Source organism: Microcaecilia unicolor, chromosome 7 (genome assembly GCF_901765095.1).
Source record: "Microcaecilia unicolor chromosome 7, aMicUni1.1, whole genome shotgun sequence".
Lineage (NCBI taxonomy): Eukaryota > Metazoa > Chordata > Amphibia > Gymnophiona > Siphonopidae > Microcaecilia > Microcaecilia unicolor.
Window position 1 is genome coordinate 235,246,083 of NC_044037.1, and position 16,162 is coordinate 235,262,244.

Consider the following 16,162-nt stretch of genomic DNA (forward strand, 5'->3'; position numbering starts at 1 on the left):
CAGGTGTCAAAATAAGAGCCCCCATTAGCCATTAAAACCTTTTCTGATGTTCCTAAAAGGAGGACTGGAGACAATGAGCAATATTTCTGTTGATGAGTTTAAAGTGGTGAGAGAGATGTTTTTGTTACTGTAAGGAATATTAAAACATAGGACCAGTTGTCACATAAGTAAAGGCAAATTTAAGGCTTTTTGAATGGACTAAGGAGCCTAGTTAAAACTGTTATTTTTGCCTTGACAGCAACATCAGTAGCTGGAACATGAGGACAGTGCCAGGTAGACTTTTACAGTATATGTCCCGCAAATGACAAGACGGATTTGGAAAGGCTGGAGTGGAATGTAAGGACAGTGCTGGGTGGACTTCTACAGCCTATGCCCCAGAAATGCTGAAGAAAGATCATGATCAAGTATTTTATATCACATTCATTGTTGGTTTAATCACAAATTGAAAATGAGTATGACTGTTGGGCAGACTAGATGGACTACTCAGGTCTTTATCTGCAGTCATTTACTAGATTATTATGTTATACTAAAATTTATGCTTGCTAAAGATTTTTAGTCACCTATGAAAAATATGTAAAAATTGTGGTAATGAGCTCACGCCTTACTGCCATGGTATTCTGGCTGCATTACACATGCAGATATACTGTCTTCTATAGAAATCTAATTTTATGTATTTATTGGGATTTATTAACCACTTTATGAAGAGATTCAGCCAAGGTGTGCACAGCAAGTACAGTTTAACATTAAACTTACAATTTTGTTAACAGCATAATAGTAAAGTGACCAAACATAAGCATAAATACAATCAATGAAGTAAACTGGGAAATGGCAAATTGAAACCTACTATTAGGGCTACCATGAAACAGTATCAGAAATAAACACATTTAACAGCTCTATAGAACAATCATATAACAGAAACATGATAAATGTCGGTACAATACAAACTATACCATAATAGCATGGAAGAACATTCAAACCACAGGTATGATATGATGTCAGCATTATGCCAATGATTAGGGTGGATTTGACTGCTAATGGCATTCATTTGAGACAGGCAGTGGCGTAGCCAAGGATGGGCCTAGGTGGTTTACAAATCAATATAAAATAACTAACAGTAGTAATGTTAACAAGACCAACAGGTCATAAAACAGACAGATAAAGAATATAAAACAACAAATAATAACCACCAATAAGACTGAGAAGTTAATAAATACCTAGAGCTTCAAGACCTGGGAGAACAGGCCAGTTGGCAACAGATAAGTATGGGATGAATTGAACTAAAAGCCAATTGCCTCAGAATAAAGCCATGCATCAGGCAGCTCCCTGGCAAAGGCTCCAACACTGAGCAACTCCATAATTCAGTAGCCAAACAAAAAGAATTGTTGACCTCCAAGAAGCCATTGTCACCCAGACTACTGTTCTAGTTCAAGGCTTAGAATTCCTGTAACGGTTTTTGGATGAACCACCCATAGCAAAGAGCAGCAATAATCATCATAATCACATCATTCTATAGGAATCTGTTGGAAAAAATACAACCGTTTATTGTGGGATGTAAAACCATGTTTAACAACTTCTTGTCAAGTGTCACAACAACAATATCTTTCTACACAAAAGGTTATCAATAAATGTGGATTTGTGTTGAGAAAGGTTGCTATTTCTTCCAAAGAGAGTGTGAGAGGATGTGTTAATATAGTTCAAGGGCCTGTGATTAAACTTTTACAGTGTCATCTCCTGCACATCTCCTTCATCTGTAAGGCCCAATGTTTTCTGATAGATGAGCCCATGAAACAGCATGCAGGCTAAGAAGTTAACACGTCTGAGGCAAGGGCTCATTTTAATGAGCACATGATAAATAGTGCACGAAGGTCAGCAAACCACATTATTTTCTTGTGTCCACTAAATCCTCATTTATATCAGATATCTCTCCGTATACATGCTTATACACACTGGGGTAGATTCAAGAAAGGGCACCTAAAGTTAGGTTCCAGGATACAACGTGCTAGGCACGGATTCTATAAAGGAAATTCAGTCTGCAATTGCCATTGTAGAATAGTAATTCAAAGTATCAATGGTACTCGCTGACAAACCAAAGTTTAACTCTAAAATAAGCAAGTATATCTCTCTTATTCATAAATTAGTTTATACTTGGAGGAAAAAGACTTCAGATGCTCAACATTCTCTGTTGAATCAGATTAACAGTGAATGATTGAATGCTTGTATCCACTATTAACAGAAATTCCTTCCCAATGTGGATATTAAAGCTCCTCATGAGTCTAAAAAAAACCTCCAAAATCTAATAGTTTTTTACCAGAATGTATTATATTTTCATTTTGTTATTATTTATTAAACCACAATTTAACCGGCGGCACTTATCTGGGCTATAGCAACAACTGCGGCTGGGAGTGCTTGCGCTCTACAGAAAATTTCTGTTTCGCTTCAAGCTTCTTAAGGAGCGGAATCCATGGCCATAGTGAAGCCCAATTTAAGTCCTGCCTTCCTTTAAATACTGTCAAAAAATACCGGCTCTCATCTACTGTTTCTTTAAATAATAGTACAAAACAAAAAATATAGTAGAGAGTGTACTAAGAGTAACACCAAAATCTTCTTAGGTCAAATGAGGTAGAGTCTCATATAGCACAACACGGCTACTGTCACTTCACTCCCGCGGTGAATCTGTGCTCGTGTATGTTTTTTTAATCATAGACTCTTCCCCCAACCTACCTATGCTGCAATCACTCATACAGTTACTTATTTAAACATAACAATGCATAGGTAACTTTGTGGTTGCGTGACACTTATCTTATCAGACTGGCGTGCCCATAAGCCCCGACAGGTGCCTGTTTCGCAATCTCTGCTTCCTCAGGGGGGACGTTAACACCAAATTGTCTAAAGTGCCTCTTCACTGCCTCACGAGGCAGAGATTGCGAAACAGGCATAATCTACAAAGAACACCTACATTTTGACATACTTTTTAGAATAAGCCTAAATTTCCACACTGATTATAGAATAACACACTGAGCTCCCATCTGCATGACTAAATTAAGTCACGGGCAGTTCCGCTAAGTAAAACTTGGTGTAAATCCCGATATTTAAATTAGGCATAGATTTTAAAAACACCCACGACCCGCCCATTCTACGCCCATGGCCACCCCCCCTTTTTTAAACACTGCTAAGCTAACTGCTTTTACCACATTTTCTGTCTAGTAGAGATATAGAAATGATAAGTAGTAGTAGTAGTTAATTACTTATTGTGTGAAGAAATATTTTCTCCGATTCTTTTTAAATGTACAACTTAGTAGCTTCTTTGCGTGTCCCCTAGTCCTGGTATTTTTGGAAAGATTAAACAAGTATTTCACATCTACCTGTTCCACTTGACTCAGTACTTTATAGATCTCTATCATATCTCCCCTCAGCCATCCCTTCTCCAAGCTGAAGATAGCCACTTTAGCCTTTCCTCATAGGGAAGTCATCTCATCCCCTTTATCATTTTCGTCGCCCTGCTCTGTACCTTTTCTAATTCCATTATATCTGTTTTGAGATGCGGTGACCAGAACTGTGCAGTTAAACTCACTGCAGATTCCCTAAGACCTACTCAACATAATCCGAAAGCCATCTGAAAAAACAAGCTTTCAAACACCTCAAAAAAAGGAGCTGGTTCCGTAAAGTGGAACCACGACAAAAAAAAGGCACAATCCCTAGTAATTGTTAATTGGTGCCCAAATTTGGGCATCGTTTATTGAATCTAGTCTTCTATATGGCATTAAGCATACTAAGCTTTAATTTCACAGATTCTTAATTTAGGATATTTATGACCTGATCTGGTTTGGTTTCTCTCAGTTTCTATGTCTATGGAAGAAAATGCTTAGTAAATCAGACCCTTACACATTAACTTCCAGGAAGCCAGCTGAGAAACTGGACACTAATCATTACCTTCTGATGCAACTGTGCATTTTTCTCTCTCTCCCTCTCCAGATTTGTTCTACACGTCTGTCAAATGTGTGACGGTGCATGGAAACAAAGGGAAGCTAAGTCAGGTAGAAGTGCTTCCAACCTACAAGTGCCTTACTCCATCAGCTCATTATCAAATAACATTTCCTCATAGAACCCTTCTGTGAAAAATACATGATATACTGTGGACCACCATTAAAAACATGTTTCTGAAAGATCTATTTTCAGGTGCCTCTGTCTAGCTTTGATTTGGATTTTTTTTCTATTCAATTCAGTTTCTTTTCTTTGCTACCAGTACTTCTGTGGAAGAGAGAGTAAGCATAAATTTGAACACTGTTATTTTCCGCTCTGAACAGTGTAAGAGACTTTTACTACAGATTACCGCATGTTAATGGCAGCAGGGCCCAGAGGGATAAAACAGGTCCTGTGGCAGATAACATGCACTGATAGTAAAAGACACCATATGTTTCTTAGGATTTGATACACCTATAGTCTAGGGTCTTCAGAAAACACCAAGATTTGCTTTCTACAAGAGAAAATCAAATATACATTACATCAAAATCATTTATTTTATCAACTGCATAATCTATATAATAATTTGCTCCTGCAACGTTCCAATGTGTCTACCTGCGTTCGTAACCATCTCCTGACATCAGCCAGCCTCCAGCGTTCCATTCCCCCTCACTGTCCCGCCCTCACGTCAAAACGTAATGACATCAGAGGGCGGAACAGTGAGAGGGAAGGGAACGCTGGAGGCTGGCTGATGTGAGGAGATGTTATGAACGGAACGTTATGGAAGCCAGCCAGAGGGCGGGACTCTGAGGGAACAAACTCAAAGGGAAGGCTGGAGACGGGCAGAGCTTTCAATGATGCAGCCGCTTTGACGGAGGTAATCAGGAGAGCGAGGAGAATCACTGGGTGACTGGAGGGGGGCAGGAGAGTGAGTAGAATCGCTGGGTGGCTGGAGGGGGGCAGGGGACAGAGGAGAATCTCTGGGTGGCTGGAAGGGGGCAGGTGAGAGAGGAGAATCGCTGGGTGGCTGGAGGGGGGCAAGGGAGAGAGGAGAATCACTGGGTGGCTGGAGGGGGGCAGGGGAGAGAGGAGAATCACTGGGTGGCTGCAGGGGGGCAGGGGAGAGGAGAATCGCTGGGTGGCTACAGTGGTGGCAGGGGAGAGAGGAGAATCACACACACTCTCTCTCTCACAGACACACTCGCACCCAGTCTCACTCTCTCTCTGTCACACACTCACTCTCATACACACTCTCTCAAACATACACACTCCGAGGAAAACCTTGCTAGCACCCGTTTCATTTGTGTCAGAAACGGGCCTTTTTTACTAGTGTAACATATATTTCTTTGTACTCTGCCCAGAGTTGCAGATGGAGTGGATTATAAACATTTTAATTAAATACATTTCTATATGTAGAACCCTAAGCCAATGTTTCTCAATCTCTCCTGGATACACACCTAAGGACTCTTTTACTAAGCTGCATTAAGCAGCTAATGTGAGTTTAACTGCATGGTAGGCATTAGCACAGGCTCACACTAATGTCTTCTGTGCTAAAAAAAGAAGCCAGGGTGGTAAAACTCCTGCATTACCTGCCTAACCTGGGAGTGGGCGAGAGCTGGGTGTGACATGGATGGGCAGATGAGTGGTTGGCTATATACGCTAGCACACACAGCAGTACCATGTTCCAGCTGTCCTGACCACTGATAGCACAGCCACAGTTAACACCAGCTCAAGATTTGTAAGTCAGCTGATGTCACAATAGGTGGTGGCATCAAATCCCATTCCTGACATCCCTATTGGTCTCAGATCCCTCTGACAAGAGTCCAGTGTCTGATTCCCCCCACCCAATATCCCCCTCAGTCTTAGGTCTCTTTCCCCTGACAAGCACCCACTATCTGATTCCCTCTCCGACATCCCTATTGGTCTCAGATCCCTCTGACAAGAGCCCAGTGTCTGATTCCCCCCACCCAATATCCTCCTCAGTCTTAGGTCTCTTTCCCCTGACAATCTCCCACTATCTGATTCCCTCTCCGCCATCCCCCTTGGTCACAGACCTCCCTCTCAACAAGTATCCAGTATCCAATCCCCTCCCCAACATTCCCCTCAGTCTCAAATCCCCCCCCCCCCAAAAAAAAAAAAACATACCCTGTATAATCCCCTTGGCCTGAAAATGTTCCCTCATCCTAAATCAGAACACAAGGGCCCCTTCAAAGCCTGGCCCTTCCTCCACCCATCCCTCCCTTGGGACCTACGTGGGCATTGTAAGTGATGGCGAGTGGTGCTGGATGGGAGTTGTCCACCTCTTCTTCCACCTGGGCTGCAGTCATGATACAAAATGACCGCCATGACCCCTAGCACTACTACTGCAAGGGGACATCCTTCCATTCAAGGATGTTCAAGGGTGTGTATGTGTGGGGAGGGGGGGTGTTGGCATATGAATGGAGTGGGGGAATCAGGAGAGAAGGGGGGAGTGTGCCATCAAGACTGGTGTGTCTTTTTTAATAATTTATTTTCAGTGGGCTTGCACTGTTACATGTAGCATCTGATGTACATGTGCTCCCGTGCTAACTGGTACTGCATGTAATGTGGTGCCTGTGTGGTAACAATCTGCCCTGTGCAATAAATATTTGCAGGGAAGATTTAGGGCAAGCCCCCTGCATTTACTGCATAGGCTTTACACTTAAAGGGGCCCTTTTACGAAGGTGCGGTAGGGCTACCGTGAAGATAGCATGTGCCAAAACAGCACTACCGTCGGATACTCCCAGGCACCCGGATTAGTCCTGATTTTAGTGCGTGCAGTTTCCTGCAGTACAAAATCATTTTCCACCATAGAGGTGTCCCCGGTGGTAATCGGCAGCATGGCCACATTGCCAAGCACTGCCCAAGTACCACCAGGTTAGTGCTTGAGCCTTTACCGCCTTTTAAATAGGTGGTGGTAAGAGCTCAGGCAGTAAATGGCTGCATGTACATTTTAATATTAGTGCACAGCCACTTAATGCTCCATTTTTAAAAAGGCCTTTTTCCCGTGGTGGTAAAAAGTGGCCTGGTGTGTGGCAATTTCATACACCCCAAAATACCACAGGCCACTTTTTACCGTGGCTTTGTTAAAGGACCCCAAAGTGCGGTAAGTGCCAAACCTTACTTTATTTTAGTAAGAGAGGCCCCTAGCTGGTCAAGTTTTCGAGACTACCACAGTAAATACGCACAAGAGAGATCTGCTTACAATGGATCTCCAATATATGCACATTTATTTCATGCCTATTCTCTGTAGCAATCCAGAAAATCCAACTGGCTAGGTGTGCCTCCAAAAGAGAGTGGAGGAGTACTGCCCTAAAACACACCCATTTTACAACAAATTACATACAGGTAAAATACATTTTAAAATGATAAAACCTAGAGAGAATGATGATTTATTACACATGGTTATAGTAATGCTTACAAGATTATTAAATTCAGTGAAAGGAAAATTTTAAAAATACAAGATGGCCGCCAGCATCTAGACACTGAGAGGAGCTCACATTTTCTTTTTTCCAAGAATGCTGAAGACGCGGAAGGGCAACAGCTCGAGCTTCGCTGCCACCTTCCTCCTTGCCTTCAGGTCCTATGGACCAATTTGTGAGTTCCTCGGGTCAGAATCTGCAGATGGTGGGCGAATCCCTAGAGGGCGCCGGCACGATGCAGGAGGTATCGGCATCTTCGGGACAGGTTGTCACCTTGAGTCTCAACCATCATACTCCAACCCCGCAGCCGCAGTCGACTAGCTCACCCTTTGACGGACCGACGGCTTTTCCTCCAATGAGTGGAAATCTCGCGGTTGAAGCTCCATTCCAACTCGAGGGGCAGCCCAAGCATCAGTTGAGTTCGCTCGAGGAATGCAGTCCGGGTTTGCAAGATATGGAATCGGTGAAGAATTATGAAAATTTGAGTGATACTCCTCTAAAGATTTTGGAGAAACCGGCAGAGGTAACACTCGACTCTTTATGGGATTTGATTTCCCAGTTTATATTAACTGTTACTCAAAAAGTAAATGCTACATCTGAGAAAGTTGTTGTAATTGAACAGAGATTATTGAAAACTGAAGTGGACATAAAATCATTAAGTGAAAAACAAGTAAATATTGAAAAGACTGTTAGTGATGGGAAACTTACAAGCAGTAATGCTGAAAGATATTACTAATTTAAGAAGAAAAACAGAACTATATGATAATTTTATGAAGAATAATAACTTGAGATTTATTAATTTTCCTAAAATAAACATGATAAAACCTATTGATATGTTAAAGAGATATCTTCGCGAAAATTTAGAAATTCCTGAAGCAAGTTTGCCACCATTTAATCAGGTGTATTATATACTGCAGAAGGCACTGTCTCAACAAGAAAGAAAAGATTCTTTAGACTTGTCAGCATTTCTAGAAACTTCTGAAACAGACCAAGTCCAAGCAGCCACTTTGGTAGCAACTGTTGCCTTAACTCCTGATAAATCATGGCTTTTCCGATTGTTTTTTAAGAATCGGGAGAAAAATGTTCTTGGTTTAAAAATAAATTTGTTTCCAAATATTTCAAAGGAGACACAGAAAAGGCGAAAACAGTTTCTGTTATTAAAGCCTGCCATTCTCCAGCTTGGAGGAATATTTTATTTAAGATTTCCTTGTAAATGCATAATTTGACTTAATTCGTTTAAGTATGTTTTCATGGATCCTTCACACTTGTCATCATTCATATCTTCTAAAAGAACAGTTGGAGTTTAATTTAATATTATTCTGTCCAGTACTAAATGTTGACTAACTTTAATATTTTCTTTTAAATTTTCCTGTAATTGGAAATCTTGGATCTACTTATAGTGGACTTGAGTGTTAAAATTAGCTTTATTAGTTTCCTTATACTAGTTCCATATAGGAATTTAGACTTGTATAAACACTTTGCTGTATCAAGAGTGTAATCTTGTAATTCATTGTAAAATTGTAAAAATAAAATAAAATACATTTTCAGTGAAATCCTATAAAGCTGTGGTTTACATCCCAGTTCTCAGGCTTTTAGGATATGCAAAATTAATATGCATGAAATGGATTTGTGTGCATTGCCTCATTGCATATAAATCTATCTTATGCATATTCATTTGGATTTCTGAATGTAATTATTTATCTTTTCCAAATCCAAGCTCATGGGGTGTTACATTCAGGAGCAATATCTATTTTCGATCTTACAATCTAAGTTGTATCTGAGCAATGGAGAATGAAGTGACTTGTCTAAAGCTACAAGAAGCTTTAGTGGGAGCTGTGGAACTTGAAAAGTGGCTGTCCTGGTTCTCAGCCTGCTACTCAGAAGCTTAGCGGAGATCGGGTGGCAGAGCCGGTGGTGGGAGGCGGGGCTAGTGGTTGGGAGGAGGGGCTAGTGCTGGGCACACTTCTACAGTCTGTGCCCTGAAAATGGCAGATACAAATCAAGGTCAGGTATACACATAAAGTAGCACATATGAGTTTATCTTGTTGGGCAGACTAGATGGACCGTACAGGTCTTTCTCTGCCATCATCTACTATGTTACTATCAGGCTTATTTTTGAAAGAGATCGCCGGCGATCTTCCGACACAAATCGGGAGATCGCCAGCGATCTCCTGAAACCGGCCATATCAGTATAATCAAAAGCCGATTTTGGCCGACTTCAACTGTTTTCCATTGTGGAGCCGGTGAAATTTCAAGGGGACGTGTCAGTAGGGTAGTGAAGACGGGACAGGGGCGTGCTCATGAGATGGCCGGCTTCGCTTGATAATGGGGGGGGGGGAAAAAGCCAGGCTTGACGAGCATTTCACCGGCTTTACTTGGTCCCTTTTTTTTCACGACCAAGCTTCATAAAGGAGCCCCAACTGACCAAACAACCACCGGAGGGAATCGGGGATGACCTCCCCTTACTCCCCCAGTGGTCACCAATCCCCTCCCACCCAAAAAACAAATCAAAGTGCTCGTCAGGGACTTCCTAAATCAAAACTATTTTTGCTCTGCTTTTTCAGTAGTACCAGTGGGATTTAAACCGGCCACCTCTGGATTACAAGACCGGTGCTCTGACCACTTGGCCACAGCTCCACTTACTTGGCTATCCCTCCCTTTTGATTATGCCCCTTCACGTCTCTCTCAGCCAATCACAGACAGGGGTCTCTCTCAGCCAATCACAGCGCATTTAGCTGTCTGTGAGTGGCTGAGAGAGACCCCTGTCTGTGATTGGCTGAGAGAGACCTGAAGGGGCATAATCAAAAGGAAGGGACATCCAAGTGAGTAGAGCTGTGGCCAAGTGGTTAGAGCACTGGTTCAAATCCCACTGGTGACGAGCACTTAGATTTTTTTTCCACTTGTTTTGAAGCCGGCCATCTGTAAACCCGGCAATCTTCAACTTTTGACCTAAATGTTGAGATTTAGCCAGCCCCAACCATATTATCGAAAGAAAAGATGGCCAGCCATCTTTTTTGATAATACGGTTGGCACCGCCCCTTTGCAGAGCGGGCCCCAAAGATGGCCGGCGCCGTTCGATTATGCCCCTCACTGTTACTATGTTTTAACCACTAGGCTGCTCCTCCATGCTTTTTATTGAGGATATTTGACTGGCTGGTTATGCCTGCAGGACTGGGTTGAAAACTACTGCTATAAAGTGACAGTTTTCTTTTATCCCCACGACAAAAAGTTTAGTCATGTATCCAGAATAGAACAATTAGTTATAGAGAAAAGGTAATAATAGTCCTGGCTGCCTTCAAAGCAATTGCAGTTTACATATTTTCTTTTGAACGTCTGCCACAAAAATGATGATAATTTCATGTATGCTAGCAAACTCAAACTCACTGAAAGCAAGAAGATTTTATAGATGTGTTTTTTGATTAAGTAGCACACCCAATCACTCAAAATGAGTTTGGGTCCTTATTAATATCTTATAATAAATATATGGGCTAACAATAACCTGGTGTGTTGGTCACAGTGCTTTCAGTGCACTTGCTAGGGTGCCTTTCCTAAGGGATGGGGCTTGATATACTGCCTTTCTGAGGTTACAATCAAAGTGATTTGCATATTATACACAGGTACTTATTTTTGTAAAAGGAGGGATAAATGATTTACCAAGAGTCACAAGGAGCTGCAGTGGGAATCAAACTCTCTTCCCCTAGGTTTCAGGCTCCTGCACAAACCACTAGGCTACTCCCCCACAATGCATTTTTTGAAAAATTCTGTGAAATCTGATTATCTGTGTTTCATTGATAGTCACCCACAGAAGAACCTCCAATAAAAGTCACAAACTATATGCATATGAATAGCATCACCATCTTTTAACTCTTAACATATTTAATACCGTTACAGCTCAAAGTGTGTCTAATTGAAATCAAAGTGTATCTAATTGATTTGAAAAGAAAATGCAGGATAATTCTATAAGGTCAACAAAAAGTATCTTTCAAAAGCTTCTCTTATTTTGGATTGGATTACAGCTGTCTCTCTTCAACTTGATTTATTATCAACTCCAGCAGCAGGATATCTGCTTTAAAAGGAGTGCAGGGCAAAGGGGGAATTAGAATTTCACCTGTTAAAAACCCAAAGCTAATGTAAGTTTCCAGTTTATGTGAGCAAGCACAGAAGATGTCTGCCCAGTAAATCAGATGCATCTGTGTAAAATATATTTTGGCACTGCCAGCTCTCTCCTAAGGTCGATATCTTCCAGAAGATAGGACTAACCATGAGAAGTGGTACAGATGTTTCTTAAGTAAGTTTGTCTGGTTTGTTTAATCAAACTACCTAGTTTGGGAATTAGTGAAATGTTGAAAGCTTAAATAATAATAAAGTCAAGAGGCCTGGTCTCCTTTCCCCCTCCAACCTGTTTTGTTTTTAAATAGAGTTACAGAGAGGTTATTTTAGTGAACCATTTGTAATTATGGTGTTAGAGGGTTAGCACCCACATACCTGCATGCTAAACACTTGCTTATTAGACTAATCACATAATGCAGACCTTCCAAGATATCCCATGAAGAAAGCAATCTACTGCACCTATTTGTTGGGTCTGCTCTAAAATAAAATCTCTTTCTCTAAGCTTGAGCATCGGGAGACAAAACGCAGGGCAGAGACTGAGCTCCAGAGAACACAAGATGACGAGATGTCTCGCTTTTATTTTCAATGGATCGCCAGCCTCCCGTTTCCCGAAAAGAAAGGACACGTGCCACTGGCACAAATTGGTTTGGTTATAATAGTAAGAATCTACCTAGCCGCCCCTTTATCACTACAGTAGAAAGAGCCAACAATTTTACCTCCCCAATGTGTACTTAAAAGCAAGAGCTTCATGCAAACATAATGGGGAAAAAAAATCTGCAAAAAAAAAAAATTGTGTTCCAGGTGCAGTAATAATAAATTTTTAAAGCTGTGTTTTACTTTAGAGCTATAGTCTACCTTTCAAAACAGAGATAGCTTCCAATTAAGTACATGATTTATGATGGATGAACATTAATGCTATTAATATTGCACATTCACAGTTCGTACGAAATCTGTTTTTATGGTTAATTCAGAAATATCCCTAACGATTTTCATGCCTAGAATACAAAATGCAATGCCCATCTATCTCACCCCATGTTTTAAAGAGTACTTTTCGTTCACTATTAAAACATATAATCTTACTGTGTAAAATAAAAACAAACATTGTTACGATATATATATATATAATATGTGTGTGTGTGTGTTCTGAAACGCAGTTATTCTGAGCAATAGCTAACCACACTGCATGGATTCTCATACGTTTTTAATCAAAGCAAACAGATTACCCTTGAACAAACGCCAAATAAAGAAAAAAAAAGGCATAATTGGTTTAGCATAAGTTCAAGACAACTTGGTGCCAACTAAACAGAGCAAATGAGAAACGGAAAACCGACCAATAGAAAAATTAGCTTAAAGGACAAAAAAAACCTAGAGCTGAAGTGCAGTCCTGCAATGATGCTTTTGTCCAAAGTGCATGGTAACATGCCAAGTAGAGTATACAGAAAAACTACAAACAAGCGTAGTTAAAAAAAATAATAACAAAAGGTCAGGATAATGTTGCTATTAATAGATGCTTATTTTCATGCTTCTATGCTTCCTTTCTGATCCCTCTCTTCATTTAAGAGAAAGAAAAAATATCCTTTTCCTTTTGCAAAACAAACCCCCTACCTAAAATGCATCAAATCGGAAGCAAATCTAGAGAGGAGCCGAACTGGGAAAGATGTCGAATTTAAAAGCTTAAAATACTTGCATCAGTTGCAATGCTCAGAATACAAGACAGAAAGGTACTGGAATTTCTGTACTTTCCAGGGAATTGTACATTCTTAAATCATAGATACCTTTTTCTCAGACCACTTCCTTTTTGAAACGGGAAAACAGGGAATGCATGCTAGGGCTGCACAATTTAGAAACAGCATAGCGAGCAGCACATGTTAACAACTCAAAAGAATGCTCCATGGAACTCATTCATCAGTAATTAAATAATGGATCAAGCAACCAAATCGATATATCTATAGAAGCAAAAGTTATATTCTCTATCACCCATACCAGCCATATAGTAATCTTCTACTGTTCCCGCAGGTCTTCGGAATCTTTCATCAAAAAAAGAGTTTAATCCATCACATAAAAGCCGGTTATTTTTTTCCCCCAGTCAACTGTTACAGCCTTCCACCAGCCTTGCAACCTTTGAACTCCCTCTCTTGTGTCTGCAGTCAGAGCTACTGTGCTTGTCTCATTTGCATAAGGCTTGTGAAGGCCTGCCAGCAGCTGAGAGGGAATGCTGGGTAAGAAATTGTAGCTCTGCTCTTTCGCCAGAATACCTGAATCACCAGGGAACTTAAAAAGCCAGGCTGAGCTGGAATACATTGTGGCCATTAAAGGCAAGGTACACGGTGAGTGTTTTAATTCTTATTCATTTGAAACCCAGGGGCGGAAAAAAAAAAAAGCCTTCCTTAGGAGCTGATCCACAATTTTTGTATAGAAAACACACTCATTTAAATTTATGCAAAGCATTGGCAGTTTAATTTCAAGAGCACTTTTGCTGGAATAAATGCCAAACTGACTTTTCATCTGAAAACCTGACATCTGACAGTGTTAATGATTTGAAAACATTTTGACCGAGCACCAGTTACCTACATCTTACAGTATGATCTGGTTTTGTGTTTTGCTATTTGGAGACGTGATGGGGAAAATGTCAAATGAATTAACATTGGAGGGAAACTGCTGAGACACACCTTAATCCAGATTTCACACACATCGAAAAAAAGAAAAAAGATAGACAAAATGACAAAAGTTCTTTTGTTTGAGCAACATCCTGTGAAAATACCATATCAAAATAATTCCAGTCAGATTGGATTCTAAGTTAATCAGTATGTATAGCAGAAGAAAGAAAGGTCAGTCATTAGCTGCTGATTTTCCTTTACACTTCCATCCTTGTTTGTATACACAGACAACATCCTCCTCGAGGCAGGATTAAAAAAAGTCAAAGGCAAACTAGGAACAGTCACATGTTTAGGAGGGGCCTTCTCAGATGTGCTAATCAATGAAGATTTCTGTCTCGGTAAGTCATCTGCTAGTAGGAAAATAATGGGGGGGGGGGGTGAGTGGTAGGAAAAACAATGCAGAGGTCTACTGGTCCTCCCTAACTCCCTGTGCTCTGCCTTCCAGTGGGCAGGAGCTGTCAGCCAGTAACATTCACCTGCTGCTTCCTCTTCTGCTGTCAGAACCATGCAGGACCCCCATTTGTGGCCCACTGAAAGGCTAACTGTACCCCAATACCCCTGGCACTTTGTGGCAAGAGTTTAGCGTCCCTGTTACTGGAAAAACACTAAAGATGGAGCCCAGAAATCATCAAGTCTGCTTTGTTTGGCTGCAGGATTTCTATGCAACAATGTTCAACAGACTGGTTTTTTTCCCTTCTCCCTTTTGTTGTTCTTGTGTCTGCAGAAAGGCAGACATACATTGCACTTTGTGAAGGCATAGCAAAGCCACTCAGAACCTTTTATCTGGGAATAATTACATGATATGACGTATTATATCTTTATATCTATGTATAACTAGACATTTATATCTATCTATATTTCTGTATACCTGATCAATGAATATCCGTTACTTATAATCATTTTGCAATAATCACATCTGTACGAATTTGGACTTAATTCAACATAAAACAGCTAAACCTATAATATCGCACCACACTTTGTAAAATTCTGCCTCGAAAGAACAACTATGTCGTTCGATCAAAGGTGCAGCAGGTTAGTTACTGTCAATACCAGTGATGCTATATTTAACACTGGTTCTACTTTCTCGCCACCTCATTTTAGCATGGATTAACTTTCTGGTGACCAACAGGGAGCAGAAAAAAAGTACAGTTATCCAATACAAACGTGCATCATTACTTTCCAGATTTGGTTCCAATTTTCACCCTTAATTGACGCCTACTAGGTCAACCTGGATCCCTGTTCTGAAACACGTCACCAGACAGACTGAATTCATATCAAAGTTTTACAGACACAAATAAGTCACAAAATAACTGACCTGTTCAAAGAGCTGCTTCTCAGTCCATGCACTCTTTGGCAGTGTAACTTTTAATTGGGACCTGCTTTTGTAACGTGTGGCATATTCGTTGACGGCACTGTCTTCCAGCCGAATCTTTTTTTTAACATTTCCCGGCACTGTGTTTTATTGCTGCTACCGTATGTTTTATTGTTCAACGACAAGAGCTCCGCTCGGCACAAAGACTCATTACCTAGTGCACTGCCTGCTGAACAGCTTCAGTCTCACTGAGGCTGCCTATGGGATCACATGGGATTGCCGTCTGAGAGAGCCGGCCATGTCTACGGCCACTGTCTACGGATATTTTTATCAGCTGGGCTCCAGTATGAGGAAGGAGCCGGAGGTACACACTGGAAAGCTGCTTGAAGTCCACCTTATGGAAATTCTTGCATAACATTATTTTGCCATGCCAAAGGAACTGAGAAGGCTTTTCCAGATGCAGTGGAAATTTTCAAATGCAAGCCAGTGCTTATCTGTTGAAGGACTTGGCTGCTGTGTATATTAATGATCCTTAGCAGATCAGAAGGAAACACTTCTGGGCTTGTAGTTGCTTTAGTTGGGAAGTGCACGGAAAGGTTAACTTGGAGGCACTGCAGAAGAATGCAAAATTCTTCCTAATCCTTTTTCTGCGATTTGTGGCAGGTTATGGTCCCTGAGACTCC

At 40.9% G+C, this 16,162-nt stretch overlaps 1 protein-coding gene across 1 annotated transcript in view; it reads right to left on the reverse strand.

The window, feature by feature from the left end:
- CSRNP3 (cysteine and serine rich nuclear protein 3) overlaps positions 1 to 13,545 on the reverse strand; it is a 104,906-nt gene extending 91,361 nt beyond the window's left edge. Inside the window, exon 1 of the mRNA XM_030209485.1 lies at positions 13,494 to 13,545. Coding sequence (XP_030065345.1) covers positions 13,494 to 13,500 — 7 coding nt within the window. The 5' untranslated portion in view covers positions 13,501 to 13,545. The remainder of the gene's footprint in view (positions 1 to 13,493) is intronic.
- Between the last annotated feature and the right edge of the window lie 2,617 nt (positions 13,546 to 16,162).